Source organism: Apteryx rowi, unplaced genomic scaffold, assembly GCF_003343035.1.
Source record: "Apteryx rowi isolate R43461 unplaced genomic scaffold, aptRow1 scaffold_345, whole genome shotgun sequence".
Taxonomy (NCBI): domain Eukaryota; kingdom Metazoa; phylum Chordata; class Aves; order Apterygiformes; family Apterygidae; genus Apteryx; species Apteryx rowi.
The window spans coordinates 671,920-697,303 of NW_020449919.1; the positions used below are offsets into that span (position 1 = coordinate 671,920).

Genomic DNA, 25,384 nt, shown 5'->3' on the forward strand with positions numbered 1-25,384 from the left:
ACTCAAGTGCCAGTGCTTGAACGGACCAGTTACTTGGTTTGTATGACTTTGAGTGTGATGAGAGTCAAAGGGGTTCTTGAAAGAGGGTAGATACACATCAAGCTCCCAAGAGAGCACATGAAGTTGTTAAGAAGGAATCTACATGTACTTCTAAAAAAGTTAAGGAAAAATTGTCCTCTAACACACCACTCCTGGTGAGTGATTTCTCTCTTCCCTTTTACCATTGCTTTTACAAATATTTCAGAGTCCAACTGATGCTGTTTTGATCCACTAGAATTTCTACAGCAAATTTGCTCCACTGCTGGAAATCATTGAGCACATTTGGACTGGCGCTTCCAGTTTAGTTTCCTCTGAAAGGAATTCAGTTGGAACACACCAAAACCTCTTAAAGACTCAAATCAGTATGAGGCAACTGGAGACAATGGAAGATTTGCGTCAAAAGTTATATTTGCTCCAAGCCAAATGCTTATTGTAGACTTATCCATTCAAGCCCAGTGCATACCATTTAAATACTATGCCACAACTGAGWTGGCAATGGAAGACAGGGGAAGTAGGTGGAAAGTTTTCTAAAAAGTTCAAGAGAGAGTGAAATTTGGGGGCATTTCTTATTTTTATCATATCCATTTTTCTTCATTCCTAATTAGAAGCAACTCAGAGAAATAAGTATCCTCAAAATCCCACAAAAGCTTTTAAATCCATAGTGATGGAGGCTGATTTGATTGCTTGAGCCCATAAAAATACAAGTGGCATATTTTAACTTTCTTTAACCTTTCTCAGAAGCTTGAATTTGTAGCCTTTTTAGATTTGTTAGAGTAGCTATAAAGAGTATGGGAATGATGCTGTGAAGAGTTACTCCCACAGGCCATTTACCTAAAGTCTAACTGGGGTGTCAATGGATTTTCATGTTTGCGAGATCAGACCTTTAAGTTGCCTTATAGCATATTCATGCTTTCATCGTACAAGAAGTGCTAGGCCACAAAATAAATATTGTATACAAAAGATGTATTTTATCATCCTTTCTAAAATACATATACTAAATGTATTATGTAGGTAATATATGTATAAGATACTGTTTCATACACACACTGTACATAATGAAAGTAACGTGTGATTATAAAGTTATAATAATTGTGTATCCAACTTTAGAGAAGATTGTCATCTGATGTTACATACAGTTTAGCAGTAGATCACTTGTCATTAAATTGACCAATAAATAGGTAATTAACATATTTAATGGATGCATTTTTAAGGGTTTCAAGTTCTTGCTTATGTAAGTGATAGAGTCTAACACTTGTGTGAATAGATCATTGACGTTTTCCCTGGCAAAATGAAGGAACAAATTTTCAACCATCTGGATAGAGCTGACTTTCAAAAAGATGCCTGAATGTTTTCTAACTTGTCATAGTGAACACTGGTCTAGGACTTACCAATATAAGGGAATTAAATATGAAGCAATGATGAGATGATAAATACATTACAAAAATAAATTTTACTGTTACTTCCTTAAATTATTCTTAAGAAAGGTTAGTTATTTGTGTCAAGGCCTTTTATTCTTCTACATAATGAGATTATACATGAAACATTCTCTATGTGAATATATGTATTTTTGAAGTCATGGAAGTCTATGAAAGAGGATAACATTCTTCTTCCTTCTTAAAAATCTCTCACAAACTAGGGCCAGAAGGGATGCCCGAAGACGAGGGAAGGCTGCCTTAATCACAACACAATCCAAGGATTTGTCTTGCAGAGGCCAGGAACTAAGAGGAAGTGTGTGGGTGTGGGTGTGGGTGTGTTTGTGTGTGGGTGCGCGTGCGTGCGCGCACTGAAGGAGTTGTGCATGCTTAGAGCTAGAGCCAGAAGCCATGGGCCGTCTGCTTCAGCCATGGCACAGGCTAAGGAAGGAGCACTCTCAGACAGCTTAACTGGTGCATAAAAGGTGRTCATTACCAGCACCACCATAGGAAGCAATCAAGAGAAAAATCTGTCTGAAGAGACTAGGGACTCCTTTCTGGTTGTCAGAATTTCCCAGCAGAGAAGGAACCTAAAGCCCTACATTCAAGCTAAAATGGAAATTTCAGAATAGAAAAGATGATTGGGAAAGTTTAGAGGACCCAGAGCAAACTGGGTCCTTCAGTGCTGCGTAGTAAATGAGAACCTGACAGAGAAGCCATGGCATGCTTCCTTTGAAATCATACAGTTGTATCAAATTTGAGTGGCAGCTGGCTGTTAAGCTTGTGTTGAGTGTTAACTTATTTTATAGTTGCAATTTTATTCTGCTCACTTAATTTTTAAAATAGGCGTGAGTTCAAAACTTTTTTTAGAGAAGATAAGTACATTAGTATGTGTTAATTGTGAGCTATCTATCCATTGAATTTGGAGTATTTACTGAATATTGAAACTTTTGTGGCCAAAAGTATGTAAGCTTCTTGTATCTTCTCACAGGATAAAGTATAATCCCTTATAAGAAGGTCTACTGTTTAAGCATCACCTGCATCTGTTCTACTAGGTTACTGTTATCAGCTAATATCCCATTGTAGAAGAGAACTTGAGCTGTTATAGTAGAAGTGAAGTCTCCTGGTTTTGACATGCCGTGTTGGAACATTTCTGTGTCACTCAAAGATGGCTGTAGTCAATTTCTTTTTCTTTAAGTGACGGTTATATCCATGATTCTTGCTCCATTCAATGTACTGGTTTTGTTTATTTTTTGCAAGTAGGGTCATAAAAGAAGGGATGCCTACCAAAAATTACTTATTTTGGATTGTTCATAGAAAATTTTGTAACTGAAGCTCATTTGATCCCTTTAGTCCCTCATTTACCGCACTGCTGCATCAGGGAGCCCTTGCCCTGACCTTAGCCAGCGCTGCAGCTAAGTTATCAAAAAAACTCACATTGTCAACCTCAATCTATTTACTGATCTCTGAAGAGATTAGCATTCTGCAAGATGATACAAGACAGGAGCCCTCAGAGCTGTGCCATTGAACCCAACGACACCACTGGTTATTAGGTGTATCCCAAATGCCTTACAAAAAAAAGCTGTTGCTTTCTCACTTGGGTCCCCCTCGCTCCCAGGTTCCTACTATAGAGTGTTCATGTGGTACTTACTGTATCTGCTGATCATCTGTCCACTGGCAATCATGTGCTGGGATATTTTCCTGTACTAATAATATCTGAACTTGATTCCATGGGAATATTTTCCCTCTCTGGCTCTTCAGCCCATGCTATGATTTACTGCTACTTCTGTCTTACACTGACAGAGTCAAGTAGGGCCTATTTCTTCACTGTATAACTGTCATGATGGCTATAAAGAGGATCATCTTTGTGGGCCATTTAAGCCTTTGGTTGCAGGCAGAATGTTCAACTCATCAGTTTGATCAAGATCGAAACTACTTGGTATGCTCTTCCTCATTTCATTTATGATCCAAAAAGCGAAGACTACATGTGCCATGTGAAGAAAGATTAGGAAGAGATGGTGATCAATGGCTCCTGATTCTTACATGCGAGTAGGGAAGTTGAGAATAACGAATTTGAATGATGGCTAGCCAGGGGAATAGGAACTATACATCTGTATTTGTGATTTGAAGAAAAAGATGATGTTCTCAGGTGAACTGGATAGCTAATTTTTGATACAGAAATATGAGACAAAATAGCTTGAGAAAAGAATGTTCTTCCAACACAGAATGAACTTTAACAGCCCTTCAGAAGATTTTAGGAAGTCATACTGGAACTGAATGAGCTGGTGATGATTTTAAGTTTCCCTCAGCATGTAGTAGCTTCTAGTAATTCATAAGTGTATATGCTTCAAGGACAGTGATATTGTCTGGTTTGCCAGTTTTTATTGGCTGGGTTGCCAGTTTAAATTACAGTATTCTGTACAAGGTGGTGCAACCAATAAGTGCAGAAATACACAGTGCTAATACATGAATATAAATATGTACAGTGTGTTTATTAAACTTCTCCAATATACCGTGATAATACACACTGAATTAGCTAGTAAAATTTAGTGGGAGTTGGGTGTGCTTATCTTACAGGTCTTATTTTTAGATACCTTCTCTTTCAGAGAGTTTTTTTGCTACAACATTTCTGAGCCATTCTTATGGTAAGCACATGAAACAGGAGAATCAGGTATAAACTGCACTTGGTGCTGGATTTAGGAAAAGGCTGGAAATAGAGGCTCCTAAGAACTCCTAACAGGACCTTCAGTAAGCAGATGCCATCTTTCTGTTTAGAAATGGAAGATGACATTGCCTTACCTGTTAGGCGAGGGTAAAACAGTTGTGATGGTCGGTAAGAAAAAGGGCTAACCACAGCCCTCCCAAAAGTATAGTGGCTTTCCTCTGCAATCAAAGAATGATCTCTTACTTGATCATCCTGTGTGTGTAGTTTTGCCTGATAAAGAAGGTTGTAAAACTGCAGTCTAATCAAGTAACTGTTTTATATGTCTTGCTATTTTTCCTTTGCGACCTGGACTAAACAAGCACAAATAATCACTGGCCAGAAATTAAACAAAAGCAGAGAAATTATTGTAGCTGTCTCCTTATTTTCACAAGGCTATGCCTCCTTTTCTGCCATCAATCTGACTTTCTGAAAGATTTTGGATCCTAGAGCTGTTAGAACCTTCCTCCACCCCAGTCCCTCTTAAGTCGTTTGTCAGATACAACTGTGTCATCCCCCGCATTTATACAATGGTACTGATGATTCTGGTCAAGTCATGGAAAGTGGTGGCTGGTCAGTTTAAGGAAAGCGTGTGTGCTGGGAAATGTAGTTTGCTCCACTTTCAGACAAGAGTAAGCTACACAGTAGAAGGCCATTTCTAGTGTACTAACTGTGTGCCTGCATAGGACACTTTCTACGTAGTGCTAAGTAACTGGAGCTCTGTAAATTTACTCCCCGACTTAGTGTGCACTAGCTTTCCTATGGAGACCAGCCTAGTGATAGTTTCTGATCATTATTTTCTATAGTGTATTTAAAAGATCAATATTTTCATACATTTTGCAGAACTGGACCACATTTGGGGCCTGATGTAATCATAAGGAAATCATTGTAGCTAACGTATTCATAATGAGTCTATGTTCTGTTGAAATGGACTGGTTGAAGGTCTGAGTAAACCAACCCTTTGAGACACAAAACATATATACAGTAGATTGAGACCTGTTCTCATAGCTTTTGGGAGGGGGATTATAATGTTGATAAGAATCTTTGTTTTAAGGCTCCACCTTACTCTAGAGCTCTGGGATTTCACCCTCCTTTAAACAGAATCACTGATGATTCTTTCAGTTGCCTGAAGATGGTTGTGAGAGATTAGTTATTCTCATATAAGATTTCATACTGGAGTTCTGGAACTTTGCATTCTATGGAATTTTCCTCTCTTCAGTTGAATTTTTTTGTATTTCTTCTTTCTTGGTAAAAAAGGGGAAGACAAGTGTTTTAACAGTTAAAAGAAAGAAAAAAATCTGTTTTGCACATCATAATATATAAAGTGAAATCTAGAGCTCAGGCTGAACATGCCAGTATTATGTTATAGAAGCTCATCCTTTTACAATAGATGCTATTTCGTCCTAAACATGTGATCTCCTGTTTTGTCCTGTCCTCCAAAAGTCCTAGAAATTAAATGTGCCTCACAGGAGGGTAACTGATGAAAAAAACTAAATCTGTGGAAAGGCTTCCACATGAAGAAAGATTGAAGCTCTTMAGGGTTTCTTAATCATGTAGAACTGACATCACCAAGGATAAGATACTGGGGTAGATAGACCCCTAATTTTATCTGGAATGGGAAGTTCTACATTAATATTACCTGGCCAATAATGGTGAATATTTTTCATTTAGAATATTGGGTTACACTGATTTTAAAATACACATAATGAAAAGGCAAGACACAATAGTTCTGAATATTATAATGCTGTTAAGGTAGCAGTTGCACAGAATTGGAAGAGTATTCAGTGAAAAGGATTTACGTGTGTGATATTTCAAAGAGATCGAGATTGTATATGGTATTGATAAATGCTACTTTTGCATCAAAAATCTGGATTGAGGTGTTTAGTTTCTGATGCAAAAAATCATTCATATCTCCATTGTAAAAATCTTTTTTAGAGCAGTGTTTTCAAAGATGCAGCCTGTATGCTGAAAAGCAGTTACCAGATCATCAACAAAGAATATCTAGTTTTAGAAATATTGTATGTGTTGCCGTTTATACAAAAGCAAGTGAAAAAAACATTAATTTTAGTGCAGTAAACATAGTGATAAAGACACAAGTTGCAAAATACTGGTTTTATAAGTATAATTCATTATACTTTCTTTGATCCAGTGTTACAAATTAGGGTCACTTGTGTCAGGAGATTAAAACCTTTTTGTCTCTCTTTGATATCGAACTATTCTTTTTCAGTCCCTTTTATCTTGCAGAACAGCGCTGTGCAACAGAGCTACAGCATCTTTGTCAGTTCATTCATGTTATTTGCAGCAATCATTTAATTGGTTTTAGTACTGATATTGTTTAGTCATACTGTCCTTTTTAACAACAGAGGCTCTTTAATATCCTAAAAATGTTGAGAGGCTCTGGTGTTAGCTGGGTAAGTATATATATTAGAGAGATCACAAAGAATTTTGGGACCATGGTGGGAGTGCAAGGTAGCTAAATTGGATAGAAAAAGAAAAAAAACATACAAGTCAAAGTAAGAYTGTACATCAGAAAAACTACAGCAATCTACTGAAAATTAGTAGATGATAGTTGTGAGTAGCTTACAGTGAACCACGGGTACCAGCTTCCCTGAAGCACAGAAATAGGAACTTGGAGAAACTTGTAAAAGGTGTCCTCAGGGAATCTTCCATTTTTTCACTATGATACCTTTAATCCTAGAATTGTCAAGCCACATGGAAAATAATAGGACTGAATAGTTCAGTCAGTTAAAAGTTAGTATTATTTCTTTTATCAAAAATATTAGGCCTTTCTGTATTTCTAGAGCTGTTAGGGTTTGTATAAACTTTAAAACAAGTGAAGTCAAGTATTGAACTTGTATTACTCTTTTTTTTTAATTTAGGATCATTATCTGTGACTAAGCAGATGCTATTCAATAGAAAGAAAGAACTTAAAGGCAATATTTTTTAACAGATGATTCAACGAGAGGCAGAAGTAAAGAATAAGGTAACTGCTGTGGCATTGACAGACTCTGTTCACAATGTGTGGCATCAAGAAGCTGGCAAAACTATTCGAGAATGGATGCGAGAGGTGAGACTGATTTTTTTTAAAGAGATGGGGTATATGCATCTGTATAAGGCTTTATAAATATTACTTCTTCTACTGAGCACAGTTACAGAACGATGGAAATTGTGTGTCTAGACCTGCCCCTAAAATAGAGATTAAAACCATTTTTGAACTTCAAAATTACCAGTCAAAAATAATAAGAATTGACTCCAGTGTTTCTTTTTCCTGTACAGCAATATAGAATATATGCCGTAATAAGACAARCATGATCTGATAACTGGAGCAAAGTCCTAGGAGCACTCCACGCTCCTCAGTTCTGCTCCTGACTTACTGGTGATGGTGGAAAAGAACCTTTCAGCTCTTCATGACTCAGGTTGCTGATTTGTATGACTGGCAAAGAATTTCTTCTCTCAGCAGTTTTATGAGATGTAGTTGCTTTTAAAGTGCTCTGAGATTTTCTGATGAAAAAGCAGCATATTCTTATTACCACTGTACAAGAGGAACGGCTAGTCAGTCCAAGATTATCTGATGTCAGTTGATATGGCCAGCAAGCACACTTTTCCACTCTTGAGTGAAGTATGATGGAATGCATTCATTATTCATTTTAATGCTTAAGCGGGGGATTGATGAGATTAAAAAACAGAATTTGTAAAGTGAGACCAGCTACGCTCTYGTTTATGAATCTCTTTTCCAGGTCAAATAAAGCTCATATTTGTGTATTCTACATTCCCATTTCAGAATGTTAAAACAATAGGTATATGTGGCAAATATAGTTTATCCTGAACCTTCTGTTAGATATGGCTTTTTCCCATGGATTTAGTGAAACATTTGTATAGACAGTCTATTCCTGACTTAACCTTACAGTTTTATAGGCCATGACTGATGGGAATAGAGAATCACCTGGGATGCAGTCTGACAGCTCCGACTTAAATGTTAAAAATATAAAGAATGGTAACCCCTACAGGCCCTGTCAGAAAAATCCCCATTTTCTTTATGGGAAATCAAAACCTTAAAATATATGTTATATAGTAAAACTGAAAATTTTAAATCCTGTAATTTGAATCTGACAACTCCATTTTTCTTTAAGCATTTACTCTGAATAAGACAAGTGCATTACCTTTAATTTCATTTGCAGAAAGTAGATCTTAAAGAATAAGTTAAATGATTAATGACCTAAAAAGTGGATGGAGTGTCATAACTTACATTAGCATTGAAAATCTCCTATAAGAAAGAAGAATTTTACATATGTGAAGTGTGGCTGAGTGGTATTAAGACTAGCATATCACCTGGATATCTCTTACTTTAATCAGGTTTAAGGCTACTGGTAAAATGAATAATAATTAAAATATACACCTCATCGCTGCCTGTCTGTAGGGCTAATTGCTGTCATTGAAAGAATGAATTGTTAAAAAAGTAATTCTTCATTGAAGCTATCTCTCCTGTATCATTGGTGGCCTATTTTTAGTACCTATAGAAGTCATGATTTTTGAATTTATTAGGAGCTGTGATGAATGATAAAACAAATCATCCATTTACATATCTTGACACTGCTTTCGAGAATACTTATTTCTTACAGGCAAGTGTCACATTGTATATAAAAGCTGGTTAATTGTGTGCTAATCTTCTGTGTTATCTCGAGCTCTCTGATGTAGTATTCTATCAGTAGTTAATATTAATTTTACTTATTTCAGATGAATGTAATACTTCATAAAAATTCTACTTTTATAATTTCTGCCATCTTACATTTGCAATTTCACATTCAGCTGTTAATTAAAATTATACATGCAAATTATAAAATGTATATCTACTTTAAACCTTAAAGCCTTTGTGAAACATAGAAATAGTACAATTTTAACCATTTTTGCTAAAAAGTTACATTACTGGATAGTGTGTTTGTTTTCATGGTGGGTTTTTTTTCATCTAGTTCAATAGTTTCATTGATCTGCTGTTTCTTACAAAATCTGCCATGCTTTGTGAACTTCACTTTCTAATCTCAGACAGCAACCCTTCCTTTATGTTGTTCCTGCTCTCCCTGGTCCCAGAACAGTAGGGTTGCCTTGACAAATCTATTCAAAAGCCATTCCTCGGCCTTTATTGGTGGGGACTGAAGCCTTTGAAATTCTCTCCTCACTGCAACACAGCTGACATCTTCTTCCAGACAGAATGAATTAAGGAAATACAATAAGATACTTGATCTACCAGTCAGGGATCTTTCCACAGTGAGGACAGATTCCATGGTGCACAACTAGGGCAGCAAACATCTACAAATACACAATACATGCTTGTTTACCAGAACAGCAATTGGCTATTTTTACAATCATGATTGATGCGATGATTTTTTAGAAATCTGTCTGAAAAATCATTGGGTCTTTCCAAAAAAGTTGTGCTTTTTTTTTTCTTTTAATGAAGTTAATCAGGCTTCCCGAAAGGGAAAACTCAGATTTGTAATAAGTAAAGCCATGCAGATCTTGTAGTTCAGCTGGCAATCCTATTAAAAATGTATTTGCTTTATAATTAAATCTTCAGTTCAATAGATTTGGAATAGTTTCAGCATATCTTATTAAAGGTGTATTATTTAATACCTTAATTCATGGTCTTCTCTGAATAGATTCCATTTAGAGTAAAATATTTTAAAACTTCACCCCATTCAGAGATTCGGGAACAAAAGGTAAATGTAAATGCTCCCAAAATACAGTTCCCCAAAGACCAATATTTACATTTTTAAATGTCTATACCAATTCATCTTAACTGTATTGGMAGTTATTTGAACATTAATCTGCTATCTTTGTTGCTTTCACTCAGTTATAATTTGTTGTTTTGTAATTTTACAACCATTCTCTCCACAGAATATTCCATCAAGACACCCTGAAAATTTTACTTCTTAATATTTACAGGCAAGCGGGCCGAGTATTTATAAAAATACTTATTTAACAAATAAGAGATTTAAATTCAAATTAACAGAGAGCAATGGCTTAAAATGCTCCTGTTGGTCCAATCACCCACTTACGTCCACTTGCGCTCAAAGTAGCACTTAAATGCATGCTGTTTAAGAACATTACCAATTTTTTCCTGAACTACAGTCTTACTCTTTTTGCTTATTTCATATGAAACTACAGTATTTAAGCATCAGTTAGTATCAATAAGACAATGTAGTTTACATTTCAGTCACCATTGGGACTGCAATTTAAATTAGGTGCAAGTTTGAGTATTTTGATGTGATCACTGTCTTTACTTACAAAGTCTGTATTTATTTTTGCTTTAAGTTATTGGCTTACCAGAAAATTGTCTGTCTAATATTACAGAACTGTTGTAACTGGGTGTCTAGTTCAGAACCACTAGATACATCAGTAGAGTCCATGTTGCCAGACTGCCCCCGTGTCTCTGCAGGTATGTGTTTTCATTTGTTCAAGTGTACATAAGTGTTTGTGCCCATGAGTAACTTGGTTATTTAAAAATACTGTTGTTTTTTACTTTATTTAAGCCTTCTATGGCTGAATATGGTTGAAAGCATATGACTGACTGAATGCAGTTATTTTACACATTTTACTCTTTATTTTTCACTTTGTCTAGAATTCAAATTCTGTTTGCTTAGAGCTTATATTTTATAGTCTTGTCTTTGGGTTTAATTAATTAATGATTTATAAAAGCTTAAGAAAAATTATAGATATCATGAAAACTGGGAAATTCATGATTTTCACTCAATAGATATCTAACTTTCTGTAGAGAAGAGATATCTAACTTTCTGTAGACAGGAAGAACATTTTAAGAAAACATGTTAATGAAAGGTATAAGTGAGTGAAATATGACACTTTCCTGAATTCTGATCAACATAAATCTGGTTAACCTAGCAAATTATTTACAGTCTCCAAGAATCTTGGTGTGAGACGTCTGTTGTTTTGGAAATACTCAGCTGCTGTCTTTCATTTGTGAATCCTAAATCATAAAAGAAGCTTAAAATAATATACAGAGTGCTTTGTTAGCGTGTAATAGCAAACACACTAGCATTTATTACACCAGTAACATTCCAGAAATTAAATGTAATTGTCAATGTAACAGGAAAATCTCAAATCTCTATGGTAAAGTAATCTAAAATACAGAAAGCTGTTACTGAACTTCCGTGTTTCCTAAAAGCCATAGGTAGCATATTTTTTACCTATATATTTTTTCTGTAAAATCAGGTTCAAAGGAACATACTGTCCGTACAATATTAATTTAAAAGCTGGGACGCAGTTTGGCCTCGCTCTCTGAGATGCACTTGTTCGTTTGACAAGTGATTTGACAAGGGATTCGTATCTGTCTAGATACGTGAGGTTGTTAATGAGACCTAACCCTGCAGATGAAGTTTAGTATACAGCAGGATATTTTTAAGGCTTGGAAAATGTAGTTGTACATTACTTGAGAGCTCACAACACCAGAGACCTGTAATCACATTTGTACTGTGGAGGTGGGACCTAACCATGCAGATCATCAGTTCTGTACAGACTCAATGAAATGGCATTCTTCAGTGGTTAGGGAAATGAAATATTACTAAAAGTTTCATAGATTCCAAATTCATATACCAACTTTCTGCTGCCTTTGGGAAGACTACTACAATTTAAAAGAAAAATGTTTCTTAGTGGTAGAATTCTTCAAAAAAGAATTAACTTCCAATTTTGTGTGTGTGTGTGTGTGTGTGTGTGTGTGTGTGTGACTGTGCATATTACAGAGGTCATTTTGGTCAGGTAGGCAGGTGCTTGGATAGCAACCAGTTCATATTTACAGTACAATTGCCAATACTGAAAGTCCTCCATTGGAGCTTCTGTTCTGTTTCTTTTTAGTCATCCTATGAAAATAATGAAAAGATATGATATAAAAGAAGTCCTAACTGTTATTTAAAAAACAGACTGACACTTTAATAGGAGTATGAGTAAGTCTGATTTTACATTTCTATTGAGGAAGGGTCATAGTGGGCATAATGTTTATAATCCGCTAAATGAAGTTCCAGCTCCATTGAAGTCATTGGCAAAAATGTAATTTGGTTAGGGTAGGATTTTAGCCATTAATGGTTGCAAAAGTTGGCTATTTTTAATTAATACATACATACAATGCCACTAGATTCAGATTGCTGGTGTTTTAGAAGTTATTGTAACAGAGTTTGGATAATGATTTAAATGCAAGTTAGATATTATCATCTTGGTTCTTTGTAAATAAAGACAGTTTTAAATAGTATAGCTTTGTGTGACTATTGCTGAATTACCAGTTTACTCATGTTATTGTTCATATTTCTTGTATTCATCTCTTACATGGGCAACTGTAAGAGATTTACGGAGGAAGAAATGAATAATTCCTACAATGTTTTTATGTGAACAATGGCATAAGTCTGCATTATAGCTATCTGTAATAAATTGATGAAATGTTACTAGGTGTAGGAGCATTAGTATTTAATGTAAGAGATTTTATTTCACTTATTTTCTGAGAATTGCAGTACTGAAATAGCCCACACTAACGTACTGGCAGCATTGCCCTTGGTATTTAAATGAATAACAGTGAGAGCAACAAGAGCAACAGGAGATTTTTTAAAATAAATCCTTTGCAGATTCACTTCTATTTTCTACTTGGAACCCCAGCTTTTATTTGTCTTCATACTGAGAAGTTCAGGACTAACTGCTTCTTGGTCAAATCTCATGAGCCAGTGTTTCCATAAAGGGTCTGATATTCAGACATTCAGCATTTTGGGGATTTATAGGCAACCTCTGATTGTTTGTGAACAGTCTATATTTCAGATTATGTCACAGTCTCTTGCTTTTTTTTTCCTTACAAACCACTAGAAAGAAATAAATGGCCATCAAACTGGAAGAACAACAAGTAATTTGATACAGCCGAAGTGATTGAAGCTTTCATGACAGATGGTATCATGTTACTGCTAACCATACTTGTAGTTCCCTGTATATAACATTTCTGAGACCTTACAGTGTTGCATCTAGTTCTGGAGCAGGGAGTTCACAAACTCTTTAGGAAGCCATCCTGTTGGAGCAGGTGCTGTGTAGGAATGGCTTAAAGTGAGGCTGAGGGGAAGCAGGTCCATGCATTTTGAGCTGTGTCCATCTCTATTGCAATTCAGGAGTTAAGTTGCTTTGATTTCAGAGTAGTATCTACACATAATGTTATCCCAGAACAGATATTGTGGTAAATTTTGCAAGGTAAGCGTGGCCTTTGTTTTCCTGAATGGTGTTATCTTTGGGTGTCTCGCAGGAAGCACCTTAGTGTTTGCATAGGATGCATTCCTTAGCTCATGTATTTCTGCCAATGATAGCTTTTTGTTTAGGAGAACAGATTAAACTTTGCAGTATTTTGCCAAAGTGGATATGCACCAACACTTATTTACATAATCAAATAAAAGAAGTTATTGTAGCATTAGAAAAAATGAATTGCCTAATCAAATCCTTTTAAAGTCTCTCTAGCTGACCCCCCAAATCACTAGTTATTCTTTAAACAGTTGCAGTCAATGTAGTTAAAACATCGTAAAATAAGGAAATAACATCAAAAGACAAACAAGATGACACAATGGAATGGAACGTTGACAGTAATCAAGAAAAGCTCTATTCAAGGAAGAGCTTAATCTGGAATATATATCTCTATAATACAAAAAGAAGTGCAAAAATGAATTCATGTAGCTAAATAAAGTGGACTCAGGCTGGCTGCAGAAATTTAATTTTGGGGGACAGATAGGACCCATGTTGGAGGTGCTGGGGACCAGTTTTAAGCTTTTAACTCTGACCAGTATTCTAAGATAGTCCCCAGATACTATTTCCTGGTACAAAACATCAAGCTGGACTTTATATGTTATATATAACATTTAACTTCAGTTAGGCAAAATTTCTAACTAGTGTCAAGCACAACTTTTTTACTTTGAAATTAGAAGAGAGCATTACTGTTATTTCTAACAGGCTGCTGCAGGTGTTTGTAAGGATTTTTACAGATAAATAAATAAAAGGGAAAAATTACCTACCATAAGCACTATTGCACATCAGTAAAGAAAACATGGTAACTGTAATTAATATTCAAATAAGGTGGGGGGTTCTTGGTATATTTGCCTAACTTCCAAAAGATCCCACAGAGTCATGCCTTAACTATGTGGTATGCTGGAGAGTTGTGGAGGATTGAGTTAATACATGAGATGACTGACTGCAGAGGGGAGAGAGTGGTAGTCTTCCAAGCTCGGGTTAAACAGTAAGCTTTGCATATGTCAGCACAGAAACGAGGTACTTCACATTGCAAAGAGGTTCAGAAAGTGACTGTCTTGCTGCTTTACCTTTTTGAATCCTTTGAACTTGGCTCCCTCTTGATGCAGCTTCAGTTTTCCCTAGGCTGTACTGTGCTGTTTAAATATGTCTCTTTCTGACTAGTGGAAAATTAAAGTGGTGTTCCCTCCCAGATAACATCTATTTGTGGTACCAAAATAGGAACTCAACTCACAACAGATTGAGCAGATATGCAGCCATCTTTTCATGCAGCCAAGACCCATTGAAGCTGAGGTTTAAATTCCCTGCATCAGTGTTATAACTTCACTGCGATGAATGGAACAGTTTATGCCACGCAGAACTGCTGTTTCAGGCTTTCACCATCTAAACCGTCCTATCCCAGTAAGCCCTTGCTGCAGTGTGTCCTTGAATCCTGGGCCCCCTTTACCTCTCTGGTTGTATCATGCTGCTGATGTGAAATGAGCTTAAATGGGGAAGGAGGGCTGGTAGTTGTTTCTGACAGAGCTTGCCCTGACAAGGAGCTGGTTGGCATCCACTGAGCCTCTCAATTTAAACATAGCCAAAAACACTCCTGCATGTGTTAAACGCTATGTGCTTTGGGGCTTGGGGCTTTTTTGGAGATAAGTGTAAGAGACTTGCAGTTCAAAACAAATGAAAGATGAGATTCTGCAGAGCTCAGTGAAAACCAGGGAAAGCTTGTCACTTGCTGGTTTTGAGTCCTTGGCATAGCCTGATTTAATATCAGGACAAGAATATGGTACTAAACAGTCCCCTTGAGACTGCTGCTTTGTGCTAAGTAATAGAATAGCATCAATAATCCTTCAGTGGGGCTGCAGTAAATTTAAGTAAAGTTATTCTGGACTGTTAGATCTGCTTAAAAGCACTGATCCAAGAAACTTAATGCGTAACTGGTACAGAAAGCCTTTCTGCAGAACAGAAAACACACAACCGAACCCCTGTACACACTTGTGTAGAACTGTCAGATAAAGCCCTTGTTCCAGAGCTTGTGTTGATAACAGTGAAACCAAGATTTTATCCATTAGGTTCCAGAGGTGATTTTTATAAGCTTTCCCTAACAGCTGAATTTTGCCCACTTTTCTAAAAGTTCAATTTTGTATTTCTATAAAAAGGCCCCATACAGTCATAGACCTACCCCATGCTGTGCCAGTTGCAGGGTTCAAACAGATTGATCCCCAGTGAAGTTAAATGGTGTCTACACTGCTGCAGAGTCTGTACTCAGAGTTAATTACATGGGTAAGGTTTATGACAGCCATAGCAAAGGACCACCTTATTTTTCTGTTTTTTTTTTTCCTCAGCTTTAATTACACCACACTAAACTGCCACTCTTAAACATTTGTGTATCTTGCTCATAATAAACAAGACAGAAGCAGCCATAAGCCATATTAAGCACTCAATCAATACCTGACTCATCTCTCTCTGCTTCTGACTTTTTACTGTTTAAGTTTAATCAGTTTGATGAAGATAGTTTTTTACTATATTTTGACATTAGTGTTTTATGACCAGTGATAGGTATCCAATAACTTTAGTAATTTAAAAAATAAATACAAAAGTATGTATATTTTACAATAAGGCAGATTAGACAATTTACCCATTTTATTAAAAATGTTATATTTGCATTCAGTAGTCATTCATGGAGATTAAGATTGTGGTAATCAGTGTTTACTGTAAACCTCTTTGTGTGCTATGTCTTCATGTTCTTGTAGTTTTGTCAATAAAAGCTTTTTACTTAGGAGAAAAGATAGTCAAGTAATTTGTTTTAAAGTACCTATAGCATTAGTAGCACAAATAGAGGAATGCAGGAATCTGTGAAGGTTGCTTCTTAGCTTTATGTTACCGTTTCCTTACATGCTGGGCATCTTGGTCATACACTCCATTTTTGCTGCTATACATTGTCGGTCAGGGATTGGAAATTATTATGGAAACTTTGAAGCATCAGCCGGTCTTAGCAACAGCTTTGGCAGTTGCTGCACATGTGCACTAAGTCCAACTTTAACTTATGTCTTCTTAGTGTGGAGATAAGTAGCTTTTCACCTGCTCCCAATTCTTCAAAGCAGGTCTGCTTTTAGTCTCCTGCTCAGCCTCAGGTGTTTCAGGCAACTTTCTGTTTCATGTATAATACTTAACTGGATGTGAGCTTGTACGGTGTGTTTTGAGTAGCCTAGCTTTTCAGTGCTTTGGAAAGGACAAGTTCTATAAACACTTGCTAAGCAATGTTGCAAGTTCTTTTCCAGAATGTCAGAGCCTCAAAAGTAAATATGAAAATGTGAATTTGGAAATATTAACTTGAATTACCAGATGTTGCAGTGGTGAAAGAAATCGATTTTATAACTTTATATGAGCAATTAGGTGTTTGATATATGGTGGGGCTATTATTTTTTAGGACAAAACACTCATATTCATCAACTGTTCTATAAAATAGTTAATATGTATTTGGGGAAGTACTGGGGATATTAGAGAAACTATTTTATCAAGAATTAATCTTGTACTCAAACATACCTGTTTATCATTGCATTTTTTTAGGGTACAGTGAACTAGTTGCAATGATGTATGTTTGCTGCAGAGTCCCTGAGGCTGTCTCTGACTGTGGTAATAATGAATAATGTAAATTATTAGAGCCAGATATTTCCTATTAAATGTTTGACAATGGTTAGACTGCTGTGACCACTGCTTCCAATACTACTTAATATTGTCTCATTAGTTCTTTCTATATTCCTGTCTGTCCTAAGTCTTATTCTAAGGTGTGATTGCAAAACCCTGGGTTCAGAGACTTTTTGTTCTGTCCTTGTGCTTCATCTTGTGCCCACGCAAAAGCCAGCCGGAGCATAGAATGAACATATAAGGAGCAGCCTGTCCTCCTCATGGTCATGTTGTTAAAATGCTTACACCTTTGCCCCTTACTGGTACTTACAGGCACAGTGGCAGTACAACATATAATTAATACATTCATGTTTGGAATAGGCAGACTGACACTTTAAAGACTCTATGATTAGTATAATTCAGTTATTGCTGAAAAGTCAATCTAATATCACTTCAATCAGCACTAGTTTTGTCTGTTGAAGGGGAACAACTAAAACAAATGATGCTTTATCTTCTAACCCTATGAAAATCCTTCAATAAGAAGTGAAGGTGGGATTCAAATTGACTTATTCCTCCAGGGCGTATCAGAATATGCCCTAGCAGAAATAGATATTTATCCACCTGCTGCTTCTTGTGATTGCAGCAAAAACTTTCTTTACATAGTGGCTTGTCAACACATTTTTACACACAATTCCTTCCCAGCCTCTCAATGCAAATAGGGAACATTATATCAGATGATGCACCTTGCTCCTTACTGCTTAATTGGTGGGTTAAGGTGTTGTTTAAGTGTGTCTTCCATAGGGTGGAAGACAAGACCATACTACTCTCTTTTCATCTCCTCTGAAATATCAATAGGCTCCAGTCCAGCAATAGTGAAACTCTTTACCTCGGTCTCAGTAAGTTTTGACTCAAATATTTTGTGGACTGAGGTTAAATATTAGTCTTTGTATTCCAAGTTGCATCCGCTTACTCTTAGTCATTTTAAAGGTATTTTCCATGTTTTGTCCTCAATAGCTGTGTGAAGCCAGAATGTCTATAGAGATGGGATCTGGTACACCAGCGTAATTTTTCATAAAGGCTAGAATTCTGCTAGAACTAAGAGCCTGTTAGGAACTGTTCAGGCTCCTGAAAGATATCATCCAGAATTTAATGGCAATTTTTTTTTCATTGGCATAATATCCAAAAGACCTTTCACATTTCAGCTTGCATTTTCTGTTGGAATCCAAATTGGCAGATTTGGTAGAATTTTTTAAAATGTTTCATTCTAATTGAGAACTTCTGATCTTTTTTCATAAAAGCATATAGTTTAGGCCAGGAAGGATGTTTAGATGACTTAGTCTGCACTTTTATTTAAAGGTCTTTAAATTTTGTTTTTATGATGAAATCTATAACTTGCATTTGGTTAAAGTGTGTCTTCCAGAAAGTCATTCAGTCCTGGCTGGAAGGATTCAGGAGATGGAGAATCCATTGCTTCCCTATGTCATTTGTCAAACTATTAAGAAGAGCAGTTTATTTCCAGTTTGACTTTAGCTGGTTTCGGATTCCAGCCATTCGTTCTTGCTATGCTTTTTTCTACTAACTTAAAGAGACATTTAGTACATTTAGTTTTTCTCCCTGTGAATTATTTACTGGAATCAAGTCAACTCTCAATTTCTTTTGAGAAACTAAATGGATCAAGTTCTTTAACTCTCACTAGAAGTTACTTTCTCGAGGTTTCGGATGTTTTTATGTGTTCTTCTGTGGTCTCTCCAGTCTTTTAATATTCCTTTTTGAAGGGGACCTGTCTTCGTCTTATCAACGCAATACACAGAGTTCAGATCTTCACCATATGGTTTTCTTATATTTCATCAACCAAGTGTCACATTAGCCCATTTTATCACCATATTGTAGAGTCTATGTATAAAGGAGCTTGACCATCATCTCCTGATACTCTTTTTAGAACTGCTGCTCTTCATCTTGGTTCTGAAGTATTGTTCTGAAATGTTGCATCTAGTTATTTTTAAAACAAAGAGATGAACACACAAAAAAAMCCCACAAAAATAGCTGCAGTCCTCCTTGTTAATAAGTTGTCTGCCAATCTTCATGTTTACATATATTTTAACACCAGTGAATATATTTACTTCCTGTATTGTTGAATAGCCTTAGGACTGGTATCAATCCCTATAAACTCCATCAGTAACATCTCTATTAAATGGTAATTTCTCCCTGACAACTACATTTGCAGATTACTTAGTTTGCAAGTTCTTAGGATTATTGAGTAGTATTGATTGTTTTAACCTGCTTTCACAAGTAAACAAGAATTCTGCAGTTGTGCCATTTGTCCCCTTCTGAATTTATGAAACATTGATCAATTTCTTCCTAATTTGAAGTTTCAATTATAATTAAGTTTCTCCAAGTTTTGTGAAAATAGTTGGCAGTCTAGAGGAAGAAGTTACTTTTTAATGTCTCCATTGAAGGAAAATGAGGAGTCTTTCTGGAGTTATGCATGGCATCTGAGAATAATCAGCTAGCAAAGCAGCAGTCAGATGACCAGCCAAACATAGCAAGCATGTGGCTCCAGAATAACCCAAAACATACAGGGTCCTTGTTCCAGAGGTTTCGCAAGAAATCTGAGGGGAGCAGGATGCAGTTGCTGGAAAGGAAAGGAAGACAAAAATCCATAGGAAACCTGGCATCATTTGTTCTGCTGTTCAGAATATTCTGGAGAAATGCATCAAATGTCAGACAAAAAAATTAGTATACTCTATTTGCATATCAATCCTTATAACCTAAGCATGTCAATTCATGAAAGAGTGATGCAGAGTTTGTTTGTTTAAGACTTATTTTCCATTAAGGCATATTGACTTGAATTAATTATATTTTTGTATCTTAGTATCATTAATAGATTCCAATATCATACAATTGTAAGGCTGAAAGGGATTTTTAGCATTTTTCTAATTCAACCGGCAACCTAAGGCAAGATCAAATATTCATATGTCATTTCCTGACAGATGTCCATCTAATTGGTTCTTTAATAGTCCTGTGATGGAGATGACACATCCTCCTTGGGCAGTCTCTTTCAAACTCACTAGCTTTACCATAAGACAGTAGTTACCCTCATCTTCCTTGCTGCATACATACAAGTTCAGGAGCAACTGGGTAAGCCATGATTCCACAGAAAAAGACTTACAGAATTTGGTTTCAGAAGCTACACTGAGTTAGCAATGTTGCAATGTCACAAAAAAATGAAGTCTCATACTGAGATAAATAATGGGAAACGTAGCTTATGAAACTTTTGTAGTTATCCCTGCATTCTCATCAATATTGGTGCAGTCTCAGATGGGATACCGTGTCCTGTTCTGGGTATTACACCCTAAAAAATACATCAGTCAGTTGAATAGAGTGGAAAGCCTTGAGAATAATCAGAAGTCTAGAGCAAATGACTTGTAATGAAAATTTGAATGAATTCAGCTTGTTTTCCCTAAAGAGTGTATTTGCTGGGGAGAAAGAAAGGTTGCAATAAAAAAGTCAAAAGAGCTGATTCTTCATGTCCATGGTAGCTATGGCAGGAATTTATGAGCCTATATACCCATTTTTCCATTATTTTTCCTTAGATTTATGCCAGGCTAACCATGCAGCTAGTCTTTTCTAAAAGTTGGATTAGGATCTTTCCCTTCTTATGTGATTTCTCTGCTATTTTAAGTTTTATTTAAAATGAACATCAGTGGCCAGTTAGCTATTTTATGATTCTGGAATACAAACTCTGCAAGCCTGCTAATTTAGAAATATTTATCCCTGAGTAGATATTGATGAGTGAAATAGAATGTACTTCATCAAACACTTTGCCATTTTTTTGCAAATACAGAATAGAAATATATGTTGAACGATTTCATAATTTTTTCTATGCTGTTATTTACAGTTTCACCATCTCCATCTGAAAAGGGATATATCTTTGCTATGAATTGCACTTGTTGCTTGTATTTGAAAAAAACTTCTTCATCGTACCAAGTTTGCTAGCCATAGGTTGGTATTCCTTTGATAACTTCAGCTTTCCTTATCATCTTTTTGTACCGATAACAAGCTATTTCCACTTTTTTTTTTTTTTTATATAGCTAATGACTGATTTCACTTTTCCACTGAACCAGGACTAAAACTGTCTGGATTGGGTTTTGGTCATCCAACAAACTTTTTAAGATTATCTTTCATTCATTTCTGTTCAAATATCTTCTCTTGATTAAATTTGTTAATATTTCTCTTTACCTTGAAGAAGATAGCCTTTTGAAGCACCGAGCATATATATTGCTGGCTGAGACTTTTCTCTGTTTAATCAGACTGACTGTAATCAGGTCAGGGTCACTGGCCCTAGGCAAGCACCAACTTCCAGCCCAGTGATTTCATTCATCTTTATCCATCATAATGCTGTCTAAAATGTTAAATTCATGCAGAGCATTATATCAGTTTTGATAAGAAAGATTCATAATTTCTAGAAACACTAATTTTGATTTAGAACTGGCCAGAAGGGACAAACGGTACACATCTTCTGAACTGATGTCTTCCATAACAGTGAGGCTTTCCATGCAGCACAGAAGTATGCTTAAGGAGGAGCTTATCCTAGTCTCTGGTAGGTCTATTCCTCGGCTAAGGTGGACTGCCACAAACCTCCCGAGCAGCATCTCCTTTTGGGCTTTGTTAGCATGCTAGCATGCATGCATTTATTAAAGACCTATAATCAGATGAGTCTTTGGAATAAGTATTGGTGTTTTTAAAGTAGAACACCATATCCTCACCACTTTTATTCACTTGAATCATCCTAAATAGGTAATATGCAGGCATTTTAATACTTCAGGTGTACAAACTATCTTAACAGCTGTCAGTAATGCCAATTCTATCAAATCCCTGGACAGGAAACAAGAAGTATTAGAAAATCTCCAAGCAATGGCACAGAATTGATTTTAAAATGTCTTTTCTTTTTCATCTTTGCCACATAAATTTATTTGCAACACATGGAGGTTGAATTTATATCATATTTGCCTTCTTAGCACCCTGCCCTCAAGTTGCTAATTTAAGAGTTTTCTGGCTGCTCCAACTAGCTTTCAGCCGAAAAGATTAGCTTCCCAGCCTGTGAGATAACCAAGAAATGAGAAACATGGAGCTCCATGATGCCATTTTTAGAGGCCCTTTTCACAGTATAACTGCACTTTGAGCTTTCTCCTATCAGGAAACATTCCTATATTTGGAAGGCCCAATTTTCTGTTGAGAGGACTTGTCATTTTCTGCTAACCAGTGTCAGCAACTAATCTCATCATGTTAATTTACAGGGACAGTTAAGTGACTTGTTTTAAATGCATTGTGATTGTAATCTATTAATTAAAAGCAAAAGCAAACAACTGCTTAATGTTCAGATGCTGATTGTTTGCATAAATAGTTTTAAGAACAAGTCTAATTTAAGTGGGCATATTACGTTCTTTTATATTTATGACATGAAAACCATACTCTGTGTAATCATTGTTTAAAATAGATATATATCAATATTATGAATACTTATTTATTCCAAGTAATACTTTAACCTGATGACCTACATTTAATAAACAGTATTATTTTAATTACATTCTAATTTTATTGTCAAAGAGTGGAATAGGGCATTTTCCCTTATTAATACTTTTATTTTAGGTAGATTTACAAGACATGTCTACAGCATCTGGATAGACAAATAATCCCCGTGGTTAATAGAGTAACACATTTCAGATTATGTTCTTTATTGCTGCTGTGAGTACAGTAGCTGGTTTGAAGGCAAATATCATGTACTTTTGCACAAACACTGTCTTAGCAAATATTAAGTGCCCATCATTACTTTTAAGGACAGAAAAGACTCTTTGTTAATTTGATCTCTCTGCAAATGAGACATTGTATATAGAAATTCTGGTTACTTTATCTGAGATTTTTATGTTGCTATAACACTTGAAATGATACATGTTATAATATATAGCACACATGCATATAACTTTGTATTACATATAAATAAAAATCAGATATATTTGAAATCCGAGGCCAACTTTTACAGTCAGAAACTCACATGAGGATGCATTTGAGTTCTACAGAAAGCTTACACATGTGTATGAAGGCAGACCTTAGCTCTGAATTTGCTTTGCTAGACAAAACAGATTATATTTATATCTGTGTGTGTTGTTTTCCTCTTTGCCTCCAAAGTGATCAGTGATTTTATGTCAGAGTTTAAACTGTATACTAAACTAAGTGTCAAGCTAAGAAGAGCTTCTCCTCTGGTGTATTTTCAGTCTTTTGGAAATTTTCATTTGAACATTCGTGCTTTGTATGAAACATAATTATGGTCTAGCCCTGCCAGAACGTATGAAGTACCGTAGTTGGTAGATCTGGAGTTTTCAGATGCAGCTGCACATATGGGAAATGTATACAAAATCTCAAAACACTTGTTTCCTAAGAACTGGTGTCACTTTGCAATTCTAGGGTAATTAAACTTTGAAGACTCATCATTAGTCTAAGTTGTTACACTGAAATATTTGTTATTTGAGTGATTTGGTGGTAGAGGTCTAGACCTCCACCTATGCAACTTGTCTGTTTAGTGAAATCTGTTCCCCTTTCAGTATCTTCCCACAAAATCAAACATATGTAAAGTAATAGTTGAAGATTTCCTAAATCAATAATATGCTGCAGTCTAATGATAATTCATGTAAAAGCTGCAAGATATGATTTGTTTTATTTAAAGAGTACTCTGGACATTTATGGTTTTGAGAGTTTCCTGCTACTGATTACGAAACTTAGACTTATATATTAGGTATACCTTACGAATTCGGCATTGCTTATGAATCTTACAAATTTCTTTTGACAACTAGGGACCTGATTCAGCTGCCATTTAAATGAAAAAGAAGAGTCCCAGTGGTTTTGATGGGTCTCACATCAGTCCTTTTGTCTCTAGAGACTGCTATTTTAAACCAACTGCAGAGCATGAATTAATGACAACTTTTTTTTCAAATGTATTTTTTCTCTTCTTATAATAGCCCTTAATGAAAGTTATTAAACATTTGTTTTATGCTTTATCTGGTGTAATTCTGTCCTCTGCCTAAGGACACATCTCCTGTCCTCCAGGAAAGCCTAAGCTTCCTGTAACAATCTATATTACTGTGAAGAAGAAAGGATGCAAGCTTTAGGGGACCAGGAACTGAAAGTGCACTAAAGGGAGCCTGGCTTGGTAGCTGATAGTTAGGTCCCTCTCCTGTGATGTGCAGCTTTGAGCCCCCTTCCACTGAAAAGGGAAGGGAAGTTGGTTTCCTATTTCTGTGTCAGTGCTCTAGCCACTGTGCTGTCATATAAGAGATGGGTGAAGGCAACTTCCTTTCCTCATCCATTTTTAAAAAAGAGTGCATCTTACTTGTTTTTTTCAAGGAACAGTAGTAGAGCTCGCAGGAGAGGTGTCTAGGTTTTATACTTCGGTCTGGCGATACTGTAGTGCTTAAGCATCTAAGTCCTTTGCCAGAGCTGGCCTTCGGTGCACATTCATTGTTTTGAAGCTACTGCAGCATAACTAAAGTATTGCCAGTCTCCATGGCTTCTTACATTGTACCCGTGTGGGGAAAATCATAAAATGTATGCTGATCTTATCATTAGTTAGCTGATCTGTTCTACTTAATCATTTTTACCTGTGTCTTGTAATGCTATGCATTTTTTGAAAAGGTAGAGTGGAGAAGCAAGACATTCATCCAAACTAGCAGTAGGGCTTCAGATTGCCATACAGCTGAGTCTGGCTACAATCTCAAGTCCTGCATTTCTGTTTGTGGTGCTTGTGGGACTGTAGCTGTCACAAAACCCATTCTGCAGAGTTTACAGTTTAATATCTGCAAGTGATGGCACTAGCTCAGGCCTCCTCTGTTGCAGAGTCACCTGTGGCATACCTGCAGACAAGACTGATTGCTAGAGAAGAAATTTGCTTAGAAGAGATGTGCTGTTTTATTTTTTTGATAACACTGAGGAGAGGAGGAGTCAGTGACAGACAAAAGTACCATCCAAGAGATTGGCTTTTATATTTGTTATATATTTGTTATTGTGTGAGGATAAAGTGATGAGAAACCAGGAAGATTCAGAAGAAGAGGGCCCAGAGGAGATCATACCAAATAGCAGTGGCATTTACCTACAGGCAATCTACAGATTGCTCTTGATGAACCAGCCCACCAATAGCATATTTTTAAACAAGGAGATCAGATGCAAATTGTGCATTAATATTAGGATACCTAAACTGTGGGAGACCTTGCTGGATTGGGAAGCAAAATGTTTTATTAAATGCTTAGAAAATCCTGATGAGATAGAAATATGAGGCCTTCTACAGACAGCTGGAAGTAGC

General features: G+C 36.1%; 1 protein-coding gene across 10 annotated transcripts in view; it reads left to right on the forward strand.

Moving 5' to 3' along the window:
- Positions 1-25,384, forward strand: part of FAM172A (family with sequence similarity 172 member A) — a 302,076-nt gene that overhangs the window by 183,590 nt on the left and 93,102 nt on the right. For 8 of the 10 annotated variants that reach the window (XM_026072631.1, XM_026072624.1, XM_026072625.1 and 5 more), the window contains 2 exons: positions 7,103-7,219; positions 10,498-10,582. In XM_026072631.1, coding sequence (XP_025928416.1) covers positions 7,103-7,219; positions 10,498-10,582 — 202 coding nt within the window. Of the gene's footprint in view, positions 1-7,102; positions 7,220-10,497; positions 10,583-12,012; positions 12,052-13,002; positions 13,069-25,384 lie in introns of those variants that run through there. The other 2 variants (XM_026072627.1, XM_026072630.1) reach the window with 2 other exon arrangements.